Source organism: Curcuma longa, chromosome 11 (genome assembly GCF_044706935.1).
Source record: "Curcuma longa cultivar G26 ecotype Majalengka, Jawa Barat chromosome 11, ITB_CL_G26_1.1, whole genome shotgun sequence".
NCBI lineage: Eukaryota > Viridiplantae > Streptophyta > Magnoliopsida > Zingiberales > Zingiberaceae > Curcuma > Curcuma longa.
The window spans coordinates 7,277,396-7,304,106 of record NC_133871.1 but is presented as its reverse complement, the minus strand read 5'-3'; the positions used below and the strand labels follow the sequence as shown (position 1 = coordinate 7,304,106).

At 34.9% G+C, this 26,711-nt stretch overlaps 1 protein-coding gene across 1 annotated transcript in view; it reads right to left on the bottom strand.

Moving 5' to 3' along the window:
- Positions 1-26,248, bottom strand: part of LOC141838851 (THO complex subunit 2) — a 37,372-nt gene extending 11,124 nt beyond the window's left edge. Inside the window, exons 1-20 of the mRNA XM_074726449.1 lie at positions 25,968-26,248; positions 25,740-25,865; positions 21,281-21,322; positions 17,829-17,888; positions 17,652-17,714; positions 17,361-17,441; positions 15,895-15,969; positions 15,774-15,821; positions 15,521-15,589; positions 15,298-15,431; positions 14,112-14,187; positions 13,199-13,389; positions 11,795-11,875; positions 3,568-3,781; positions 3,001-3,234; positions 2,851-2,931; positions 2,650-2,769; positions 2,488-2,547; positions 286-413; positions 19-115 (exon numbers count right to left, since the gene is read on the bottom strand). Coding sequence (XP_074582550.1) covers positions 19-115; positions 286-413; positions 2,488-2,547; positions 2,650-2,769; positions 2,851-2,931; positions 3,001-3,234; positions 3,568-3,781; positions 11,795-11,875; positions 13,199-13,389; positions 14,112-14,187; positions 15,298-15,431; positions 15,521-15,589; positions 15,774-15,821; positions 15,895-15,969; positions 17,361-17,441; positions 17,652-17,714; positions 17,829-17,888; positions 21,281-21,322; positions 25,740-25,865; positions 25,968-26,093 — 2,106 coding nt within the window. The 5' untranslated portion in view covers positions 26,094-26,248. The remainder of the gene's footprint in view (positions 1-18; positions 116-285; positions 414-2,487; positions 2,548-2,649; positions 2,770-2,850; positions 2,932-3,000; positions 3,235-3,567; positions 3,782-11,794; positions 11,876-13,198; positions 13,390-14,111; positions 14,188-15,297; positions 15,432-15,520; positions 15,590-15,773; positions 15,822-15,894; positions 15,970-17,360; positions 17,442-17,651; positions 17,715-17,828; positions 17,889-21,280; positions 21,323-25,739; positions 25,866-25,967) is intronic.
- Positions 26,249-26,711: the final 463 nt, after the last annotated feature.

The following is a 26,711-nucleotide window of genomic DNA, read 5'->3' as shown; positions in this document are numbered from 1 at the left end:
TTGAAGCCATTGAGGTACCTGTAAAAGAACAAGCTCAATACCAGTGCCCTTCTTCAACTGATTAACAAGATACTGAAAAAGACCTCTCAACTCCATGGAAGGATACTTCTTACAACTGAAAATAAACAAATAAGTGATATTTGTGATAGTACCAAAAAAGCAGATTTTGTAGGCCGAATTTAATGAAACAGAGTTTGACAAATAAACACATTCAGATCATAATAAATTATCATGAGCAAACATTGTGGAGGTTAAAAGCATTTATTTGAAGAAATATATACGTACAGATGACCCCAGAAGGATGCAAGAGATTGAAGCCAATCTGACAGATTAAGGCCATCATCTTTGAGCTTAGATCGCCCTCCATATACTAGACGCTCAATCACCACATATTCCAGCATGTCATACTCCAACTGTCATGGAAAATGGAAATATACACATGAAAAAAACTTGAAACTGCAAATAATTGATAATTATATAAGAGATGGCAAACCAAATTCAATAGATCAAAAGGGCAGCCCGGTGCACGAAGCTCCCGCCATGCGGGGTCCGGGGAAAGGATCCATTGTACGCAGCCTTACCTTGCCTTTGGCAAGAGGCTGTTTCCAGGATTTGAACCCGTGACCTCTAGGTCACATGGCAGCAACCTTACCGTTGCGCCAAGAAAATTCAATAGATCAACCAACAGATAAATTGCTCAGTGCAAGAACTCTGTAAAAGAACACAATCTACACATGACAATAAAAAAATATTTTTAGCATAACAAATTTACCTCAAGAAGAAACATACACATGAACCTGGTGATGGTCTCTTAAAATGCATGGAAGAAAAAGTACTGAAGAAATGAGCAGAAATCATTTTAAAAAATAAAACTATGTCTCCAATTCCTCTAAACAATGAAAAAGAAGAAAAATAAAGAGACATGACTTATCCTATGATTGGCCAAATGAACATTCTGAAGGTAGGATACTAGCTGTATCATGAAGTTCTGATAACACAATAATATTTGGTACTTAACATGTAAATATGGACCAGAGCATTCAAGCAGATGACAAGAGACACTCAGATGTCAGTTAATTCAAACAAAATCAAGATTTTGGTGCTACAAACATGTAAAAGTAATTGACAGTTGTCTAAATAGAAAGTGCAACATGCCATAGCATGTTGAGAAATAATACATGGAAGAATCCTACAACATGAAACATCCAACGAGAGCTTTACTCTTTGAATGAAAGAAAATGTTATTAGTATGTTATGGATGAACTTCTTCTCAACTGGCCACCTAATCTCCTCCTTGAGGAGAAAGACTACTGCCATTGCAGCTTCCCCTTTGTCATGTTACAGCACCACCACCCCTCTAGTGTCAGACCCCTCCTTTCCCGCCTCTCATCCCACTAACCCTCTTGATGTCTCTTCCCTTATTCTTTTGTATTGTCTTGAACATACCCACTAAACCTTCCTACCATATCCATTACCCCTTATTAGTTTGATGATTAGGTCATCTATTTTCTGAGTCAGAAAAACAATTTTATCTTTAGACTATGATTTTATTTTCATCTGTGAACACGTAAACCATCTCTTATTGTTAGATTTGCTTTTGTTTTTCAATGCAAGGCTTTTGAATTAGGCATGTACCATTCAAAATCTTGAGCCATGCAGGAATTTCGGATTTTGCCTAGAACCATATTGTTGTTATTCTTTCAACATATGGTGCCAGTGGAGATGAAAAAGAAGAATAAAAATAGAACACATCCTTATTATTATCTCTTATACATAATCATACAATTTGAACATTGTATTGCATGAACATAAGCTAAAAAAATAACAAGCATCACTTTATCTTCATGTTGTTTGTAACATGTCAAAGGGTGTTGAATGTTAATATGACACTATACTCATCGACAAATTAAGCTAACAACACAAGATAAATTCTAGTAGTTTCGAGTTTTGATAATTTATCAAAATGATATATTTCGGCTATGCTGCACAACATGGTGCGAGATTTCAAACAATGTATCATGTTTCTTTTACTTTTTGGCTATGCATCATGTTTCAAACAATGCATCATGGTGCGAGATTTCGGCTATGCTGCACAACATGGTGTTGCTTTGTGCATAGAGTACAAGTACAATGATAAAGCAATGATCCATATCTTGATCCACCATATAACAAACCTCAAAAGCACATAAGTTTGAATCGAGATTCTGTAGCAAATCTACCCGGCAACATGGTCATATAAGTACAATGTGATAAAAGATAGTTATCAAGGTAGAAAAACTATAGTCAGCAAGATAAGCTAAAAGTGAATGTTAATATAAACTTGGCATTTACAAATGTATGTTGGTTCAGTATGATAAAATAAGAATGTGCATAGATAAAGATAGTGTCCGAACAACATCATGATTATAGTTAGTAATGCTACAAGAGAACCAATAGAACCATTTATCAGAAGCACAATAGGCATAAAAGATCAAATAAAAATGGTACCTGTGTTAAGTACTTGAATGCATCCACAACAGGTGTTATCATATCTTTATATGCTTCAATCTGCAATTTATGGTCTTTCCATAGTTCTTTATCTCCAATAGGGATGGAGGCATGATATACCCAAAAAAAATAATAGGATAGTCATTCTTGGGAAATGTGAACCTGCTGAACTATTGTGCGGAGAACAGTCATCGGATTAGAATGAGCAAGCTTGGCTACCATGCGACTCAGTTGTTTCAAGTTTTCCTTTGCAAGCCTTTTCAAAATTCTCCTTGTGTCCAACTAATTTGCCAAATACTGGAACTAAGTTCTGTGCATATAAAATATACATAGATGATATGAAAGCAATTAAAAGATATGGACCTTTGCAAGCTGCCTTGCTGCCAGAAGAATTGGATTTTGTTCATCCTCCTTCTCCCATTCACCATATAGACGATAACGAGCCTACAATGCAAAATTGACAGGATAGAACCAATAATGACTCATTACAAAGAATAACAATACCAAGCAAACCTCATAAGGAAGCATAGACAGAATGTTCCATATCTCCTGGCCAACTGCAGGATTTGCAGGTACCATTTGCAGCGAGGGAAGTAAACATGTTCCTAAAGCTTCCTCGACTCTATGTCTAGCTTCTTTAGCTCGAAAACGAGGATCTCGGTTCTTTGCATCATTCAAATCAGCACATGAGACACTACTGGAAAGATCTTGTGCAGATACATAATATGCCCTTAACAATATGCACACCTGCACATGCAAATATCACTAAATATGCAACCAGATTAAGGAGCGTATTGATATTTACAGGGTATAAGTTACATTTTGGTATAGGTAGACATAGTATCTTCATTATATTCAACATTGGAAGTTAGCCTGTAATTTTAGTCTATGGCTTAAATATTGTACCAAAGATGCACCATGGAATCCTATGGTATTGACCAAATCATGCATAGGAATCGGGAAAGAAAACATAAGAAAGACATCATGTGGTTAACATATGTACAAAAAAAAAGCCCTTAGATTAAGAAACAGTTTTAAAAAGCATTGTCACCGTGATTAAGCAATAAAACAACTTTTCACCTTCTGAAGCAGAATTGTATCACGGTAGAGGTATGGTCCAGCAGCAGCAATCATTTGAAAAAATTCCTGGGGAAGATCATCATAAATATTCAGCTTGGAAGTCGCAACTGTTGCATCCAAGGGATCAGAGCAAGGATAACTAAGGCTTCCAAGGCTTCTAAAGCTTGTTTGACTGATTAAATCATAAGCTCTTGACATAGTCTCCTTAATGAGCCTACAGCCAGATAAAAGATAGTTGATATCGAAGATTTATTGAGGTCAAAATCGAACGGACAGAATAAATGATGACTTAACAAGGAAGACAATTGTACCCATCACAATACCACTGCTAGACTGTTATACCCACCGCCACCAGAGAAGAAAATAAATAAATAAACACTCGAACACTGAAGGTAGGAAGAAGAAAACGGCAGAAGAAAGGACTTAATAGGTAAACTATACTGTAATTTTTCAATATTGAAATTGTGCAGCTTGCAACTGTAGATAGTTAAACATCTTCTATATTGATTTATTTATCCTTTTTTTGTAAACCAGCAACCATCACACAGCTGCATTACTTATGTGTCTGTCTCTAACCTCATCACTTATATTCTAGTGATCCTTTGTCCTCTATGTTGAACCTCTACAGCTAAACCACAACTATGAGTTCTATCTTCCTCTTAAATCACTTTTTAATATGTTAGTTAATGCTTAAGAAAAAAATCAAAATCCTAGGTATCTCCTTACACTTACAAATATTAGACTTGATGAGATAATTCCAGATAGGTACCTTAGCACAGGTAGTTACAAGAGGATCCAAACACTCCCCCTCAAATTGGTCCAAAGATTTAGTATAAACTCAACTTGTTCCATGTATATTCAACTCTAGGTTTATCATAGATGTTAGGTCATTAGAACTAACAACATACATAATGATCTCTTAATATCGCTTTCTATCTGACACAAAAAAAAAATCTTCATGTTTTGTCCTGCAATGGAAAACTATATTAGAGGAAATGCAAATGATGACTTGATTATCATAATATAATTTAATTGGTTTAGTTGAAAGACACCCAACTGTTTGGACCATCCTGAAGGCGACATGATCATGATATAGGCGATTAACTAGGGAAGCCTTGGGATATCAAAGAATTCTTGAACCTGTAAACTAATGACCCAGGACAATGAGACTCAAGAAAGGGGCTACCACAATCACAAAACTAGATGTCATATCAATTTAGTGATTGCATGATATTTCAATAAGGCAACCAATTTATGATATTTCCCTAGACAAGATAATGGCATCTATGCCCTGGTATTAGTTAACATTTGGATCCACAAGAGTGTCAAAGAATCTAGTACATATAAAACCAGCTTCTTCAAGAATATCACATATTTACTTTGAAATGTGAATGCATCCCTGACAGAGCATTCCAATGCTTAGGAATTACCTCAAGTTGCCTAATCCTAAATTTGAAATTGCTAATAGAGATGGAACTTCAACCTTATAATTCATGTAGTGTCAATCCAATATAATATACCTATCAGTAACATAAACACGGAGAAGAACACTTCCCAATCTGAGGAAACGTGAAACTAGGAGTGGTCTTATACACTCTTGATCATGCTTGGTTAGATAAGAGAAAGATTTTACCAAATCATGCTATAGGAGATTGCTTCCCCATATAAAATTATTGTTTTCAATTTAGATAGAAGGTCATATTCCCTTTAAACAACAAAAGATTGTCTCATATATAGCTCTTAATTGAGACCATTGAGGAAGAAAGCAATCTTGATATCCATATATGTAATAATTATTGAGAACTGTCAAAAGTAAGAAAAATACAAATTCAAGAAATCTTAGCCACATGAGAATATACCTATATTGTCAATACTATATATACTGTATACCTTTTTGCCACCAATCAAGTTTTTCGAATGTCAACTAAACCATTAGAGAATGCTTTAACAGTAAATATAACTTGCACACAGTAATAGACTTCCACGAAGCAAGAGAACTAAATTTCCATGTACGATATGCCATCATATCACAATTTATCTCCAATTGAGATTAGATAGTGATGAGCCTTAACTGAACACTACAAAGAAAAGAAGAAAATCATGGTAACATCAAAGTGAACTCGAGAGTCAGTCGAGGAAAGGCTTTGGCAGCTTGAAGCATCAACGAAGAGAATTACCACCATGTGGTGGAGAGAGGAGTGGTGTGCAGCCATGTGAGTGGAGAATTCAAAGTTATTCTTAAGAATTTTCTCAAGGAGAAGCACTAAGCAACTTCCCCGCAACTCTAGGGTGTTCAAAAGTTCTCGAGGAGGAGATGGTGCAACATTGGGAAGTCAACATAAGGAAATTCTAATAAGGTAATTTATTATATGCAATTTAATCAATTATACTAATTAATTTAACTAATTTAATTATTATAAATTATAGATTAATTTAATTTAATTAAAAAAATTAGTGCAAAAATGATTAAATTGACAATATTATAGATTTTAGACCATATTTTAAATTAGAATTAACTCATTTCGGTTTTATATCAATTAAATTAATTTAATTAATCACATTTGAAACATATATTAAACTAATTAAATTGAATCATATTTTAATCTATATGATCTAATTACAATTTAATTATTTTCATCATATTTCAAATCTAATATAATTAACAAAAATTAATTTTAATCATATTTTAAAATTTATTTGATTGAAACTAACTAGAATTTAAATTATTAAAAATAAAATTAAAGCTACTCAATTTAATTAACCTTAATTTAGAATTAAATTAACTTCAAACTTTTATCAATTTAATTTAATTAAGACTTTGATTAGATTGATTTTGTTAACATAAGATTGATGGCTAGTGGAAAAGGAAAAGCACTAATCAAAGACATACATAGTAAAGATTAAACAAAGTTCATTTTTAGATTTTTAAAATATCTATTGTTGGATTATTCATTAAATACTAATTATTGTTCGTTTATTCTTTCAAATTTTTTTACTTTTCTGATTTTAAAAATCTATTTTACTGATTTTCTCACTAATATGATATTGCCCATACCTGAGTCTTTGAAACGTTTGATGCTGAGACATACACCAATATTGACAACAATAATAGATAGCACAATTCAAGATCTCATACCACATTCGGCAGCACAATCAAAATGTATTTTTTAAGTAAATTGTAACAAATAATCTCTTCTATGCTACCTGTACCAAACATGATGAAAATCGTATTGTCTCAACATCAGTACGCCTTGGCATGTCACATAATATGTGTCAATATGCATGTAAGTAATCTTTTATTATTTTCATGTACCTTATTTCTTTAAAAATTCTAATAATTCAACTAATAATTTAATTCCTATAGTTTTGTTTTTATAAGTAAATAAGTTAAGTGGGAAATAAAAGTATTCATCTGTACAACCATTAAGTAAATACTGAATAAAATTATTTGTATTTGTTTACAAATTAATAGAGCCATATTAAAAGTAGAAAATATAAGTAAAAAATGGAATAAATAAGTAAAGAATAAATGAGTAAAACCCTAAATGAATTTATCCCGACATGCTTTAATATGTAGGGCGTTGGTGCAATACAATGCGTGAAACTTTAATTGAATGGTTATTTAATAGCTACAGTCATATTTTTATAAATAATTAAACTAAGTGAACGAGTATTAAAGAATGAACTGTCATTGAAATTGATTTAGATATGCCAAAGCATTCCAAGTCAGCGCAATACAATGTCAAGACTACCATTCTAATTGATATCAAAACTCCAATATGGAGTGGTACTTTCAACCTTACCCATGGGTTTGTAGTTACGTTCTTCTCTTCTTTTTATTCTACTTATCTTCTTCCATTCTCCATCTCCAATTTACCACCGGCACTCACAACACTTCAGTAGTACAAATAGAGTACACCATTCCGGCAAAAAACTGAATCTTCAACATGTATTAAGATTTTAAATTTTGTTAGGTAGTACAAAAGAAAATATGTGGTGGTGCACTATGAGTATATAGAAACAAAAGTGGTAAAGATTGAAGATACAAGGGATCAAAACGATCTATTAAGATGAAATTTTTAGGTACACCTGTAACAAGTTCAAATTTTGTCTATTGTAGGATCTAACTTGTTTGTTGTAGATCCTTAGTGACTGAATTTGTTGTAATAATAGTTCCCCAACTGAAAATGGTTGGCAAGATAACAAAGCAAGAAAAGGAATTAGCTTAACATTAGACTCAGGAATGAAGAAAAATTCCTATTCTTTGATTTTACAGTATTTTATTGTTATGATGTATGAGAACAAGATCAATAATGGAGAATACTGACACGTGATAAAGAGTGAAAAAAGCTAAGAAGTACGCTAAGAATTGTCCATTGCTCATATGAAAACACCAACCAGTATTATTATCTCAACATAAAAGGATTAACGTCCTTTCATTAAAAAAAAATTGTCATACAAAAATACTCATTGAATAAAACCGAACATGTTTTCCCAATTGACAAGCAAACACAATACACCTAAGACTGAACTACAAAGCATCTTTTGTATACTTTGCATGCTTGAATGTCCCAATAAACTACATTTCTAATGAGGAGTGAACTCAACCACTAGAGTGGAAGTTGGAGCCACGACTAACTTACACAATTATTGAGACTCATGTCTTAGATTCTTCTAATCCATGAATCCAGTATTAAACAGAGTAAACAGCAAAAGTGAAAAAGTAATTATTGGCTTAGTTTCTATATGTATAGTGAACTAAACAAAAAAAAGGCATAAAAGTGAAACAAAGTAAGAATTACCTGGCCAATGCCTTTTACTAATGAGGAAAGGTAGGGAGGAAAGGTAGGCAAGAATGACACTAGTAGGATTGGAATCCATTGTGAGGCTAAAGGAACAGGAAATATACTATGAGACAACTCAGAAGCACTTGAATCTAGAATCAATGGGTTTAATTCAAAGATGCATGTGGAGCCATGATCCCCTCCTAGAGTGATAAGCAAATGCGGCTGAACCATAGAAGCAAATCAATCTTGTGCTAGTTTAGGAGGAATTAGTAGTGGAAGCATACAACATCCATTGCTAGATCATGGATAGATGTGTCTCCTAGAATATGAGTTTTGATTGGCCCAATTCAGATCACACAGTGGAAAGGAAAAGAATAGTGAGTAGCTTATCATTACCACCATGCATGATTCAATAACTAATGTGACCTTGAGTAGGTTTCTAAAAGTGGCAGCAAATGTCTGGAACCAACTGATATATGCACACATCAAACTGTTGAAGTTGAAAGAGATCCTCAACCACTTTCATAACAACCTAAGAAGCATTTTTTCCATGTTTCATTGAAATGATGGTTATGGAGTCAGAAAGATTTAGAGGTGTTGTAAAATAGAAGGTGAAATAACCAAAGAACTTGGCATTCTCCTGGAACAAAGGAATCCCTTGAAGTGAGAAGCAGATAAGATAAGATCAGTTGGCAACAACAAGAAGATAGACGGTGAGTGGTCGATGTAGGAAAGATTTGAAATAGATCTTCAGAATTCAGGTGCACTGACTGATATAAACAAGATGGTTGGCGATCAGTAAATCAAACATGTCAGCATATCATCCTGGAAGAAACTAGCATATCTGATTACGAGAATAGAAACCAGCATCAGAATAGTAACTCAGATTCTGTGACAATATGGTCTGAGGCTGAAGATCCAGTTCAGCAGGCAAAGCAGATCTCGGCTGAAACAGAGGCATCAAAAAGATCAGAACTTGAAACATTCAATGCTGAAGGGAGGTTATAGAGAGGATTGCAAGGCAGAAGGATCTGGTGTTGTTGCAATATTTTGAAGGATCAGTAGGAGCCCACAATCTAGTAAGGAGCACAGCATCTCTTAAATAGGAAGACAACAGTCAAAAGCAGTGTTTTTTAACCCAAGCCAACGGCTAGAGCAACTGGTTAAACCAGGGACCAACAGTCAACCTCCAGTCCTATTGATGGAGAGCGCCCTGGTTGAACTAGATTTTGAATTGGTACGACTATAAAAGAGAACCAGTAATGCCACAGTTCCTGTCAGTTCCAATTTTAGAAACAGTGAAACACTATCTAAACCCCATCCTTATCCCCAATGGAGCACACTATGGCAGACATTAAGGATGTCATGGATGTGGGGGCAGCGAGCTCCTAGCTACAATGAGTGGCAATTTGGGTTGATAGGTCAAAAATAGGTCTTCTCTCACTGACTCGTGGTACATTTAATCTAAACCCAGACCCAACCCATTTAAGGGACAAAATCTTAAAGCCACAATGACCCATTGACTAGTTTATGACCCGTTTGATAAAATGAGTTAGACATGTTATGTGACACAATCTGTATAATTAAAAAGGTTAGACAGGTTATAACCGAGTCACATGACATTAGTCATGCTACAGTTCATACCATGTGAATTCATGAGGAAGAATCAAATCAAAAGCCAAGGTAGCCACATTTTAACTATATGTATATTAGATTGAATGAGATAATTATAAATAGGTCCTTGTACAATATGCAGGTTTATCCCTTACTTTTCCTATGTGTGCCTGCACCTTTTCCATAGGCCCGTGAAGTCTTAGAGATTAGTTGTGTCTAAGCCTTTAAAACACTAGTGTGAATGTCATGTTAGCATATCCAATATGGTCCCGCTCTTAATTTGCTAGGCACAGTGTCATCCATTTTAGTGTCAGCCAAAACACTACTAACAAGATATTAGAAAGTGACACTGACATGATCAATCTTTAGTATGTCACACAACCTAATCAGAACAAGAATATAATGGATATTCACATTGACAGTTACTGTTTAATCTAGATATGAAACTTTATAAATATTAAGGTAAAATAGGTATTTTGGAACTATGGGACAGCTAAGAATCACCCGAGACCAGACAAAATGATGCAACGCATACAGGACCATATCATGAGTCAATATTTTAACACACTTGATCAAACTAGGACCAGTGCTTCTATCAGATTAAAATTTAAAATTTTAATCCTTAGAAACTGATGCCAGTATCTATAGCAGATCTATGCTAAAGCAAACGGATCACAAGTGAGCAGGAGAATCATGAGGCAGAAAGACATGATGCTGTTGTGATCTTGTAAGGTAGGAGATCACAATCTAGTAAGGATCACAGATGGTGCAATCCTCTCTAAATCTACAGTCAACTGCCACAAACCACAACCATTGAAGCAAGGAAAGAATTCACCAGCAAGGGTGCACACTCTCAATACACAGACTTTGGGGCAGCAAGATCCTGCCTATAGCTGATACCATGTGAATTTATGGGAAGAATCAAAGTCATAACCCTAAGCAACAACTTCCATCTATATGCATATTAGATTAAATGAGATATTTGAGTAAGCCCTTGAACAGTTAAATAGAATCCCATTGGTCCTAGACAGAACAAAGGTGTGTCTATGCCTTCATAAAACTGATGTGAGAGTTGTGTTTATATATCAGTGATATCCAGCACAGGATTTGCTAGGTTAGTAAAACTCTACAAACAGTGTATTAGAGAGTGCTAGTAACAAGATACACCTCCTAGTCGACCTATACAAGCTAATAAGAGTCAAAAATCAGGATGGAAGGTTTCATTTATTTTTTTTCGTTGATATATGTAATCTAGATCTTTATGCTTTGACATTGGCTGTGGTCTTGGTTGATTGCTATCGCCCTCTTCATCCCAAAACAATTTGTAATAACTCAATGTAGCATACATTCAAATTACAAAAATCAACAAAGGACCAGAATCTATAATGGATCAAGATTTCAATGCTTGGGTATAACTATAAAAGGTGACATATTTTGGAATCACCTCATCCTAAGCAAGTCCATTATATATGGATTAGATTTTCAAAATGTAGAACTGTACAAATGCAAGATAAATTAATTCTCAGCCATAAATTTTTAGCTTTATCCACATGTGAAAAAAAAACGGTCATAAATGAGAACCGACTCTGTTACCATCTAAATATCTCTCTAATCCATCTTTTGGAGAAAGATCTAGGCAAAGATACTCATATTTGGTCCGACAGTAGGATAATTTCACAAGGAAACTACCAAAATAAATGCTCAGTGGAGTGTTATTCCTGAAGTGGCTGATCAAAATCAGACATCATACACTTCAATATAATAAGGAAAAGGAATGAAGTGACAAAAAATAACAATAAAAGAAGAATACCAAAAATCAAGCATACCTGAATAAGCCATCACAAATCTCAACATGCTCAACTGGATTTAGCCGAGAAAGCCGATCAAGGAGAATTTGGGCATGGTACCTGAAATCCAAGGTTCCATTTCCATGAGAACAAGTAGGGAATTCCAGCCAGAATATAAAAGAATAGCATGAAATTATTACAGAACAGTTAAGGCAACAATTCAAACACCTTCAGAAACAAGAATTCAGATAAATGAAAGTAATAATAGGTGAATAAGGATTGAAATCAAATTCTTGATTCTACAATCACAATGATTTCAACAAAAAGACACTAGGAAGCTTAATGCTCATTGTTAGTTGAAACCTGTCCCATGCTCTCCCATAACTTACAGAAGGAAGCCTTCGTTGAGATTTTAGGAAGTATCTCAGATCATACTGGTGTAGCCAACCAGCAAACCAAATGGTCATTTCTGCGAGCTTATGCAAGAACTTGTTTCTATATGGAAACCAACCATCCAAAATAGTTATTCTTACGTCTATCAAATTTGTGTCTAGTTTGTATCCAGTTTATTTGAGCCAAATGAAGTTAATATATTGGAGTAATCTTTAGATTGTAAGTTATTTGATAGTGCTGTTGTAAGAAGTTCAGTTGTTGCAGTTGATTACTTGTGTGGTAGTGAAGAGATGATCATGTTTTAAGGAAGTCCATGTTTGAGGAGAGAAAGTATCAATTTATATGGCTTAGTTGCAGCTTTGTAAACAATTATATACATGATAATAGATGAATAAAACATGCAAACAATTGCACAAATAAGAACAGATGAAGACAAACAGGCTACAACACCCTCTAATGACTTTGCATATCCTCTCAATCAATGGAAGATTGGCTTCACTTCTCTCAACAGATCCAAGGATACTTGAAATCCTCACATCAGTAAACTCCATCCCATTCAGCTCCTGCGGCCGATAATATTGTGCCACACTCACATTTTTAGAAGATTAATAGATGAAAATGGGAAGTTCGTGTCATGAAACAAAATGAAGATTATGTGAAATAAACCTAAGTTAAGACTAATTTAAATAAGTCGAATACAGGCATTGAAATAAAGGTAGACATTATAACTATTTCCAGAGGTTAACCCCAGCACAAAGTACAAGAAAACCAATCTTCAATGCCGGTGTTGCCTAATGCCTATAGTGCTAAACACCAGTATTGTCAAAATTTTACCAAATCAGCATAAAAGAAGTCCAATAAAATGCATCTTTGACAGACAAAAGAAAATACTAAAGAGCATGTGCTCATACAACAACAACAACAACAACAATTTATCTCACTAAGTGGTGTCAGAAAGAACATGTGCTTATATCCATATAAAATATCAATTTAGGAAGAAAAAAAAGTAAAATTATCAAGAAATCCATCTTCTATGCACAACATATTTACCAATCATCAACAGAAAGGAAGCCGATTAATAAACCAAGTTTTTGGTTATTTCCAACTTCTGGCACCCGATCTTTGATTGCTTCACTCTCCATATCTAAAGAAGCAAATAGATCGATAGCAACATCTTGCTTTTCATCATCCATTAGATCTTTGCCAGTTGCAGCGAGATTAATTTTGCCAATCTTGTTAACCTGTATAAAACAATAATTTCACCTAAAATATTTTGTGGGCATCTAAATTTTCTATGTGCAATTTGAATATCTTAAAGGAACAGCCAAAATATAGCAAAAAACCAACAGACAGAAAAAAAGTGTGGAACAAAAAAGGAATGTTGCTTTTTGACCAACAGATTAACAAGTGATAGACTAAAAAATTTCATTGACTAACTAAATAAAAGGAGGTATTATATGTGGAAAAACTGCTAACATGTAAGAAGATATGTTTTTTGTACTTTAAAAGATTTTAGGTGTAATAGAGGATAATGTTTAAATGAATGCATGAGGATGTTAATGATCATAGAATCAAAAATGGACATATTCAAAGTGTAGCATCAACAGATTGGTAAAATGAAAGAACATAGATAAAGATGGGCATATTCAAAGTGAACCAATAAAATACCATCAATCTGAATTAGTTAGAGTTGAAGGTCAGAAGGGCAAAGAGAGGACAAAGAAGACTCTCTTTGCAATAACAACAACCAAGCCTTATCCCACTAGGTGGGATAATAGAGAACAAAATACCCTTAATAGTGGATATTAATAGTGGCATAGCCTTATAGAATTCAATACCAAACAAAATACCATTTAGCCAACTCCAAGTACTTGGGAATCATTGATTATTGTTGTTTAATAGATTCACATGGTCAGCACTCAACATCAGGCTTATATAAAAGATATGTAACAATAAAATGCACCTCATCCAAACGTCTTGCTACAAATCCATCATAGAGTTCAAATGCCTCATCATCCTTCGGAAGCAAATGTGAGCATCTGAAAGAGACAAATTAAAATGCCAGTAGTGTTGAATTCAAGATAACAAACAGATGTAAACACGTACAAAAAGCAATTATGGTGAGCATTCGAATGCATGTCAAATAAGACAAAAAAAAAAGTCATTTGACCATGTTTAACATTGGAACATTAACCAACTAAAACATTATAAATATCAATAGGTTGCATGCTAAGTCGTGTCAATATCACCAAGACATTACTATCATCCCAATTCCATCCAACTTAAGCATAGAATCATGGCATCAAATTCTCTCATAGCCTAGCACTATCAGATAACAATTATTGTAACAAGATATCAAGAAATAACCCAAAATAAAAGGTGCTCTACTGTACTGCATGCAAATTACAGTCACCAAGCACACAATTACAACTAATATGAACTTTCAATTAAACAGTAAGCTAAAATGTATAATAACCCAAGTAGTTTATGAAAAAATATTCTTTTGAAATTTATAACACTGCACTGTTACATAATGTAGTGTTATGTGAAAAAAAAAAAGAAATATGATTGTTAATAACTTGGACAAATTCACAAATGAGAAGGTATACAAAAAAAAACCCCAAAGAACTCGCAGAGTAGAAAATAACTGTGCAGAAGCAAAAAAGTAGCTAAGAACTATCAAAATTCTCATAGAATTACACATGCACAACGCTCACAGGATCCCATGTAGGAAAGAAGCAACCTTAAGAAATAATGCTAAAGAAAGTAACAGACACAAGAGTGCCAACTCCATTGCACATTTTATCCTCAGATATATAATAAATCATGAGTGATGCTAGGGTGCTGTCAAAGTACCAAAATGACATAATACAAAAGGAAACAATGTGTCTGCTTCTTGTCAAGAAAAAAATGAAAATTGATGGTTCACATAGTATCATGTTAGAATCTTGCTCTAACACCAAGTTTAAAAAAGACGAATGGCTAAACGTGTTGAATAATATCAAGATGAGGCAACAAACAAAATACCACATGAACAACTTAAAATATGGGTTACTTGTCATTTGTGATCAAAATAAGGCCAACATAAGCAGAGACAAGGTAAAAAAATACAATGTTAGATGCTAAGAAACTAGTTATAGAGAACTTACATACTATCCAGATCTATGAACTCAGCTTTGACAAGCAAAGCTGTTAACCGGAAAAGCCCAGGTGGAGCGGGACTGTTTACTTCTAACCGTTGATAATATTGGAACTTAAACCCCAGAATTTGAGCAGCATGTGACTGTAAACAGAAATTTTCAAAGAAATTAAGAGGCGGAAACTGGCAAAAAGTTCAGCAAAGAAGAAATTAAAGTAGGCATTAATGCATACCTTCGGAAAAATAGGTATCAGATCATAGAAAGTGTGGTTGTCAGGATAGAGTTCAAAGCATTCCAAAACCTTAGAAACAGCAGCACAAGAAAAACAAAATCATAAATTGTCTTTCATCATAAAATTGCATTCAATTTTTGAACATGGTAACAAAGCAGTTATTTCAATCATAAGCAAAAATATTTAAAAAATACTAATATGCGAAAATTGTGAGCATATGAAAAATGTGCATACTCATTAATAGCCAACTTACAATATCAAAGACACGATTGGGGTCCAGATCAAAATGTCCAATCAATGACTGCATAATAAATTACAATAAGAACCAGCTTACTGAAGTTCTGAATGAAAACATAAAGCAGTAATATTAAAACCTTTATTGTGCTGATTGTCACTGTAGAAGTGTTTGCAGACATCCCTTCCAATACACCTTGGCAAAGAAGTGTTACCTACAAAATCAATTCAATAATTATTTGGAAATGTAGCATGTAGCAGTACAATTATTTGAAAATATTCAAACAAAACTAAACCAATTCTCTCCCTATTTGAGGCTAACCCTTCTAGATCTGGCACTATTAAAACAAAATATCTAACTCAACCAAAATATTGATTGCTTGAGATGATATTTAGCTAACAAAGACATGCAGATGCTTATTTGAGCTCCATAATCAACAAAAAAATTATCTGGTATTTCAGGTATTAGAATTCAGCAGTTTTGGAAAAACTAAAGTAGTAGTGCTTCCTGAAGAATCTTAACAAATTCAACCACATGGAATACATGTGCCAAAATAAATAAACTACATGAAATTTCAAGCCATTCCAAAATTTCAATTTATGAGCAGAATGATATGGTTTAGGTACCATCTCATGTTGTGTCATGCTGTTAAAATTTCTGTACTTTTTAAAATATAAAAATATTTTTATCAATATTTAATTGTTATAGATGCTTTTTATTGGAGGAAAAGGAATTAATTGTAAAAAAATAAAAGGAAAAGAAATTAACTATCCTAAACCCTAAACCCCCTAAACCTAAACAGATGAAAATATAGCCTAAACCCTAAACTAAGATGTACTAAATTCTAAACGAGGAAAGAAGAAAGGAAAAATAAACTAAACTAATTGGCAGCCTACCCTTGACCGCCGCGAGGTCACAGTGGCCTCGCAACCATGCAAAAGCCTCTGTGTGGTTGTCATGAGGTCGTGGTGGCCTCACAACCTCATAGAAGCCTCTGCGTGATCATAGCGAGGTTGTTATGACCTCACATCTCCGCACAATGTCAGTGTTGGTGTCGATCAATGAGTGGAATGGTAAATTCCACCTGTTTCGAACAACACGATTTGGTATTGTGAACCATGGTCATATATTGATGTTGAATAGGTGTTTAAGGTATTTACATGCAAAATCATGGTTATGCAGTTATGTTACCTTTCCTACAAGATTACCCACATACCCTCACATTGTATTAGCACCAAGGCATATATAAATCATAATCTACGTATGTATTGACAATTATGACCAATTAAATTTGCTTGTTTGGTACGCCCATATCATGTCACTGCACAACTCATCTTAGAGTCAATGCCCATTACCACAAAAGGTTTGTTAATAGAATTGTTGGCTCCATGCTAATGGAACATTAGCCCAAAGTAAAGTGCTTAAAGATTGAAAGTAACTGGTGCAAATCATTATATATGTACTTTGTGAAGAACAGCTTTAGGAAGCACATGCTTTGAACCATGATAGTTACAAGGGCAATTATATATACTGGAAATCAATTAACCTTTGGGTGAATTACTACTATAAGTCAAAAACAATTCAGATATCAAATAGATTCTTTACCAGCTTGGCATATCCCTCGCTCTCTTCTCTTAGAAGATTGAACTTAGTTTGTTGATAAAGAAGGCGAGTGTTTACTCTGACCTGCAACAAAAAGTGATGATTCAGATACTCAGTTCCCCTCATCAATCAACTCAAATACCTTTCCTTGACTCTCCAATGTGTGAAAATAAAGAATGGTACATATAAAGCAAAGAAACTACCTAAGAATGAATGTCTATAGAGAATTACAAGCAGCAAATATATCACAAGGATTAAAATTCCAGAATAAAACATTTTAACTAAATCAATTACCTCCTTCATTTTCAAATCTGGACCTTTAATCTTACTCAAGTCAGATTCCCACAAAAAGTCTTCCTAGAAGAAGGATTAATGAAGTATTGGAATGAAAGAAATCAGTCAGAAAAATGAAATTAAATAATCCATGAAATAGTCGACACATAATTCAACTAAACAATTAAACAGATTCACCTCGCATCGCTCCTGCAAAAGCCTAGATGGAACCAGTGATGAGTCAACTAGCCATTTAGTCTGCATAACAAATGTCAAAAACTAAATTTAAAACTGGCACAAAGAAATCCAAATTTTGGAAGTAGCAAAGATTTTAAAATGAATATTTAGACAATTTCCATAAGTCCATACTAATTTTAAATATGAATTTAGAACATCTAAATCTTTTCCCTTAAAAAGAGAGGGGGGAGCAGGTATAGGATGCACCAATTTATCAATTGGTCGAACAACCACGACCAAGACATCTGAACATGTAAAAGGCATACACTCTTTTTATATCCCGATCACCGGCTTTCAAATTCAGCGCCACCAAAATAAAAATCCATTAGTTGGTGGTTTTTTCACAAATTAGCAATTACAGCATTACACCCTTCTTCTTCACTAGCAAATAAATATACATTTAACTTCTCTACACTCCAAAAGAATATTATATTAAGGCATTGCCAGAGAAGATTGAACACACAAAAAGGAAAATTATACAAAATTGTAATTTCAAAACCTTTGGATTGTAACAGGCCTCTTGCATCTCTATTAACAGTTTAATGAAGTTGGAAATCAATTATTGGTTACATTTGTAATGACAGGGAACTGAAACTGAAACTAATTAATTTCCAAAGGTTCTTCCTTCCAGATGTTCTTACTTTGTTTTCTACATTCACTCATTTTTCATATTCTGATATGATCTCAGAAAAAAAAATAGGCACAAATTTACCCAAATAACTAGTTATCAAACTAAAGTTAACACCAAGATTTCCACAATTTACTGGTATTTAGGAATTGGATCCCATACCTAATGCTCCCTCCTTCAAAAACATGGTTGTCATTGAGCGCATGTTTTGCACCTCTCTTGACATAGTTCTAAGTGTTCATAATATTTCCACATGGTCATTCCTATGGTTGGTTTCTGCAAATGATCATTTCCCCACATAAGATCAGGGAAATGACCATTTAGACCATCAGTTTGCTATGTCATTATGATCCAAGCGGAAGTATCAACAGAGGCTGCCCATCAAAGATTAGCAGAGTATGTAACCCTTGTTGTGACTGGTGACCAGTGGATCCGTGTAGGATATTGAAGTGCAGTTATATACTAGACTGGCTAATATAAGGGTCAGATGAAATCACAGATACACCATGCAACAGTGGTTGGCAAAGGGGCCAACATCATAGCAGAATGAGAGTTGATGGCTTCTCACATCAACCTAATGGAGAAGTTTTGACTCTACCATTGAAGATAAGTTTGATGTGAATGGAGATGGTGAGAGTGATAAAGTGATAACACCACAATAAATGCAGTAGTTGGCAAACACAACAGCAGGGAAAGTGGTGTGGTGCACCAGCTATGTGGAGGGGCATTTGGTGCAACCTAGGTCAGAGTCTATCAGGATATCTCAAGGATGAAAGAGAGTCAATCATTGAGATGACATTGTATAGCACCATATTAGTTTCAGCTAGTTCATAGAATTGCTCAGAGATCTCCATCTGCTTGCTGATTACTGATTTGATTTTTATTTCATTGTATTTTTATTTTGTTCATATGATATTTTACATGTATAGTTTTCATTGTACTTGTAGGGAAAAAATATATGAATATATAAAGTTCATTGAATTTATTAATTATTTTGAGTTAGTATATAGTTGTTTGGCTTTTGGTTCCCTTTTGTCACATTGTCACTAAGTGAGGTACCTCCTCGTGAGTGGGTATTAGACCCCGGGGCATGACACAATAGGAAATAAATTATAAATTCATGAAACAGTTGGCCATCAATATCAAAATCAAGCCACTGTTGACTAGCATCTTGGATCGATATGTTACATTGTAGGTTGGGACCACAATCAATACCAATGCCACAATTTGAAATCATGAACTCCACTTTTTAACCATCTATTCTCATATGTAAAATGTTTACAAACCTCAAACTAAGCCACACGACTAAATATTTACTCTATTAGAACATAGATGCAGACTCCCACTATCGCACTTCCCAAGTCATTTACAATACCAAAGCCTCCTACAACTCCACTACCAAATAGAAACTCACAGTTATACCATAAATAACTCCACTTAACCAAAATAAACTAAACACAAACTCAATCTGAATAACCAGTTAACAAACTCCACCTGCTAACACCAAGACGATCAAAGTTCATTATTGAGTTGGAGTTCGGCTGGGTATATAACAGATTCTTTGCTTGAGAAATGATGTAGAAGACTGGAGTATTTCTTTCTTTCAATAGCGATTGATTTTGCTTCTCCATATAATCTCCACTTTCCTCTATTTATTTTAGTATGTTTCCTGATCTTATTAAACTGAACAATAATTAACCTTCTTCACTAGCTTGAAGCTTCTTAAAGTATATCAATTAGCACAAGAGATTCACAATCACGTGGCACAAGGACATCATAGCACATAGTATCACAGTGTGTCTGGGAAGGAAAGGCAACAATATGCCATGCCAAGAGAAGGAAACATGAACTTGTTTGATTCATGAAAATTTTCAGTTTTAAATTAATGTTTTCCATAAAAAATTACATTAATCATTAATTTCTTGACAACTTTATTAGCCTTCCCAAGCCAATTTGCTAAGCATTACCTTCATGGACCACAAAAGAATGTGACAGTACCTTTTCCTATCACAGTTACCAGCACATACTAATTGGTGTCAATGGTGGTCAATTCAGCTTACAAACACAAAAAATCGCAAAACAGAAGGACTACCCAAATCGGGACAATTATGCATATATAATAGGATGAGTATCATAAAACCTATTGTAAAAAATCACAGTAAACAACATAATAAGAGCAGCAACAGAGATGACAAACAAGCATGAGTTACAACATCTAAAACACTGTATTTATGAAATCACCAAGCCGGTTTTACTTTGGAGAGAGATAAAATGCAAGAAATATGAATGCAAGAAAAGAGAAGGAAAAAGGCAGCTGTGTTTCCTTAAAGGAATTGGTATTTGAATATGAAAGGAAAAAATTAATAAATTTTTCATTATATCTTTATTTTTTTTAAAGTTAAATAACAAATAATTTCCTGAAATGTAGCAACTGGAGTCATAGTCGGGGGCAATGAGCAAGCAAAGTAGCTCAAGTGATACTTTGTGCCCAATTTGGATGGAAAATTTTTGAGAAAAAGAAGATTTCCCCTCACTTTTTTTTCCTACCAACTTTCCCTCCAAAGAAATGTTTATTTTTCTTTCACCTCTTATTCTTTGTCTTCCTTTCTTTCTCTCAAAGGAAATACAACATGAAGAGAAATGCTAAAGGCAAAATTCATGTCCAATGAGAAATATGTAATGAAAAATTGTAAACGTGATAAAAATTTAGAAATGCTCATTCCACACTGTAGAAAATCAACAAATTTTAGTGTCTATGATTGGCATAATTCAAAAATGCACTTACCAATTTGATAAGACGAGCCCGATTCTCCCCAGGCATTGTAATCTGAAAAGATAAAGAGAAGGTGATGGTAAATAAATTGCAACGGATGTGTTATATAGTACCAGAGAGAAAGAGAACCGACACAAATTAGATAGAAGTGATTTGATGTAACAAAAGATATGATATATGCCTATAAATATTTACAAAATGTTGTGGATCAACCAAGATAAACCAAATTGATTTCCTTTACCACAACATATCTTGATGCAAACCATTAAGGAGATTACCTTTTCCAAGAGTAAGGTACAATTAGATTAGCTTTCTAGAAAGGTAAGTTCACAACAGACATGGATGCATGGACTCAAGTGAACCATAAACGTAATTCATCACCCAGCAATTATCTTTGGAAGGTGAGAATCCAACTGAACCTTTGGGATAAGACTAAGTGTATCAAATCAAAAGTCAAATCATTCTAGTTACCTGGTTACATTTCAACATAAGACAAGAGTCACCAGAAATACACACAGATAGTATTAGAGTAGGGAAAGTCAGAAAGATAAAGTAAATCTCATCTAGGATTTTGGTCTTTGGGCAAATGCTAGCATAGTTATATAAAAGCAAAGTGATATGTGCCATGCTCAGAGTTTGGATGCATCCGGTCTGCCTGCTCTCCTCTCTTCCCTCTCGCCATTTTACTTCCTTTCCACATGCAATTGTCACTGCAGTTCTTAATCTAATGAACATGACAATTAAGTTTCAAAATTTGAGTAACCCCCCCCCCCCCCCAAAAAAAAAAAAAAAAAAGTTTATAGATTCAAATTTGTCACACGAGGTTAAAATGCCTATAGTGATGCTTTTGGCAATGGAGGATGAACATGGACTACCACAAAACTGAACCATAATATAAAATAATGCAAGGGTTAGAGCCATGTATTGGTGTTGTAATCCTTCTGTTGGAATAAAATTTGTGTAATCTAATGTGTACTTTCTATTACAATATTGTAAAGATATACCCTTAAAAAGGAGAAATAATTGAAAGTAAAGAAGACATTAACTCTTTTAACAAGCTTTCAAAGAAGGTCAAAGAGGATAGATCAAAGAAATGAAAGAAAGATGAACATGAAAGAATTAGACTGATAAAAATGGGAAGGACAAAAGAAGAAAATTAGTGTTTTCATAAGATATTCAGTGCAAATGTTATATTATCTATCTATTTATTTCCTTTATTTATCCTGTGTGTCAGTCGTGACCTCACCAACACCCTCTCTTCCCCCACCCCCTCCTTGCAAAATCACATGACCAACACCACAACTCCTCGAGGGCATCACACGAAACCCTCATCACCACAATGCTTTCATGAAACCCTTGACGAAACTCCCTATCTCTGTGCGCCACCTTGTCCCACAACACTATCCACCTTGGGGCCAAATCCTATAAGCTCAAGCTTAGCAATACTATCCCAAAAATCCTAACAACCATCATCACTACTGAGCCCCTTCCCCTCTTTAGTGTTTTCATTCTTAAAGTCACCCTCACCTATCGACCTCAATCACCTTCTCCTTCTTGATTACCGAGTCAGTGGATGCCAAAGGGAGCCCTGAACCGTTTTGCATATCAGCCACAATTGTCATAGAGTAGCAGACAAAAGTTTTCTATGAGTTACAAAATTGTCTGATCTTGGCCTAGTTTCCTCTTCCTTGTTATTTGATTGTACAAGAAACTATCAACCTCCTTGGGATCGCGAGCACCCTCATAGACAGCTATAATTGCCATTGTGATAGAGTTGAGATGGTTGGCACTTGAACAAACTGAGCTAGTCTCACATGTGTATCAATGACACTCCGCATATGTGCATGCTTCCATTTCTGCCCGTAAGTTCCACAACTCTCACTCCACGAATGCCCTAAGTCCGGCAAGCTCTCAAGTAATGGTTTGTAACACGACATGGTAAGCATTCTTGTAATCAAGGATGGCCTTCTTGGTGACATCGCCTAGCTCACCACAATCCATCTCTACCCTGTTTGAACAGTTGACGGATAGTGAGCTCCTTAATGATGGGTTTTACCCCTGAGATATCTTCATCCAATCTATCAGCACTAATCACCTTTATGGTGGACTACACCTTGGAGATAGCTTACTCCAAGGTAGCAATGTGTGCTTCAGTAGCATCCACCTCCATTGCCTTAGCCTTGCTGCGTCAACCTTGTGTGCGCTACTCCTTTAGTGCACAAAATTGATTTGTCAAGGCCATAGCGTCCGACATCATTACTTTTAAGCACAATATTTAGATGCAAAATAATGGGAACCTAGCTCTGATATGATTTGCCACGAGCTTAATTTCAATATCACTCACCCATATGACACATGGATAATTTATCCCTGCAAAGTTACTAAGTTTAACTCAATAAAGACCCACACAAGAGAAGCTAAGAGAGGTTGAGAGGGCTTGAGAAATTATTAAGGAGAGTATACCATTATTGACGAGGATGTTCTAGGTTCCTACAAAGTATCTAGATGCTTTCATGATGAAGAGAATTCTAGAGAAACATCTAGAATGAGCCAAGGAAAGACCTAGCATAAAGACCGTACGCCAAAAAGTAGGCTAAAGAGTGGATTAAGAACTTTCTTAGGCTTAACATTGGATGGTGGGTTGTGACATCACGTTTGCTTCCTTTGATCTCCAAGTTCGTAGACTTGAGCGGATCACTTAAGGTTCAATTTTCAATCTCAATTCTAGGTCATGCTTAAAGAAACCCAACAAACAGTTTGAGTGGCATTCTATTGTTTTATGTTGCATGATGTCTATAGTGATTCATTTTCTTTGCGAACTTTCCTTTTTGGTCTATTTTTCTATTGTCATTAAGAGTCCAATATATATTGAAGCAATTTATTTCAGATTATTAGATATTTAACATTTACTATCAGTTCATCTTTGAGTATTGGCTTAGTTTGTTTTTTGGTGATTATGATATTGCAACGAGTGAGGAGTTTAACCTTTAAATAGGAATAGAGCCCTTCGAATTCTGACAGTGATATTACAAATTCAGAAAGAATGTACAACTGAACTCAAATTGGTTGGGGTATTTAGCAAGAATCCTCACACTGTCAAATGACTAAATTAGGCCTTACAAGAAATTTTACGGATCAAAGTCAACAAAGGTATGGAATAATTGGCTCAAGCATCAGTTAACATGCTTCAATAGCTAATTGAACTAGAGACATTACTGAAATCCATCTTCCTTCTAAACATAATATCATTAGGTGCAAGCCCACCATACTACAGCGCCTTACTTTTAAAAATGGGTGAATGAAGTTAAATCATAATTATTTATAATTATAAATCCAAACTGAATTCAACAAGAAAAACACAATATGAAGTAGGAACAAGCATGGAAGTGACAGAGGTACACTTATGGAAGTGACAGTATTGCATTACTACAATATTAACTGACAGATTTATTGAAAGAAAATGATTCATTAAAAGTACCAAATCCTATGTCACATATTATCTTTTGAAGAACTCTTAGCTAATTTTGCATAATTTAGATAGGTTTCCTGGGAAGTTTCAACTAGCATTTTAACATTCTACATCCTCTGATATCAACACAAAATGGCATGACACCATGTCATGATAACATGAATTGTTAGCACTTTAAATAGATAAGTAAATGTTGTGTGATATCAACTTTAAGAAAACTTTTGCAGCATACATACTACTCTTAACTTCTAAATTTTGTTAAACTGAAGAATGGAACTACTCTTCAAAAATGACCAAAAATATGTCAACAAACTGTCCGATAAAAAAGGAAATTGTTTGGGGAACATAGAGTAGTCTAGAAAACCTGTTCATGGATTTCAATAAATCACTAGAAGACCATCAGGTCATGTTATCTTGGAATGATTACTTTATTGTACATTAACTAGGACTTCCCTTATTATGCAGCTAAATTGATATTTTTTTCTGTGCTGAAGTCAAATTCCATCGAATGGCTGAATCAAACTTGAAATATTGCTCCAGTTAGCATAAAATTAGATAATTTCCATAATTCAAAGCCATTTACCTAGAACCTATTCAAATTCAATCAAATGGCTGAATCCACAACTATGCCCTGCTAGGAATTCTTTCATTGTCCACTGTTTCTTCATAGAGTAAAGAAAAAACTACACATACTAGGATGACACCTCGTTGCATATACTAACCCGCATTCATAGCAACAGAACAATCAACTTAATTTTCAGGAGAGGTTTAATATGCTTTCAGTGAACCCAATGAACTGACTAACTGTCCTAATGTGTTCTGAGACTTTAGCCGCCATTACTCTAAAGAGAAACAAATTTAAAATACCTAAATAGCTTAACCAGGAAAGTTTCTCTTAGTTCACGAATCCAACTCAAAAGCAGAAGATCATGAGCTAGTAATAAGTTCCATGAATAAGATAGAACGAATCTTTATAGGAATTGCAAAAAAAGTAACACTGACATCTTGCCCCATATGAGCGATGGTATCAGCCAAGACAGAACTCATATCCTCCAGCTGCTGCTCCTCCACGAACACGACTGAGTCCAGCGCCGCCTTGCACTTTGGGGTCGGCAAATCTCCACGAACCTGAGCCCAGTCCAATCAAGAAAACAAAAACATCAGACCTCGCTCCATCTTCGGCGGAGGCGATGCAAGCTAAAAACCCTACAACTCTCGAGAAGCACGGACCACGGCACAGCAAAGCTCGTAGAGGAACCGGCCCATGGGGACCGGATCGGCGACCTTGAACCCGGCGTTCGAACCCTTCCACTCCTGGAGGCATTCCTCGTTGACGTACTTGGATTCTATCGTCATCGAAGCGGAGACGCAAGGAGAGCCCTAGGGTTTCAGGTGGAAGTTCTATCCAAAGGTTACGGCCCCTCGGGGAGGAGGAGGTGGGGAGTTTAGGGGACGGCGGAGTGGTGGCGGAGGGACGGTGGCGGTGGCGATAGAAGGGTTGACGACGTCGCGATGCTTCTCCGCCGCAGTGAGCCACCGTGGGTAGCGCCTGCAGTGTCTTCGAGGACGGACGAGCAATGCAGCGAACAACTTTTATTGGGCCGAGATTCTTCCAGAGAGCCCGCTGCCTTTAATCTGGTGGCTCGATTGCTAGCATGGATTTTAGGCGAATGTGGAATTAATGGTACATATTCGTTAAAATATTTAAATTATATTTTTATTATTTAAAGGATAAATAATATTTTAATATAAAATTTTAGCCGCGTTAAATTTTTTGAGGAATTTTAGAAAATATTTTTTAGATTTAAAAAAAAATTGAAAACAAATAAGTTTGATTTCATTAAAAAAATCAAGACCATCCAATTTGTTTATTTCTATGTTTAACTTAATTGGTTTGAATTTGGTCCGTAATAATGCTTGACTTACTTCAAGTTATATTATCAGTCAATTCCATCTAATCATTTTATAATTTAT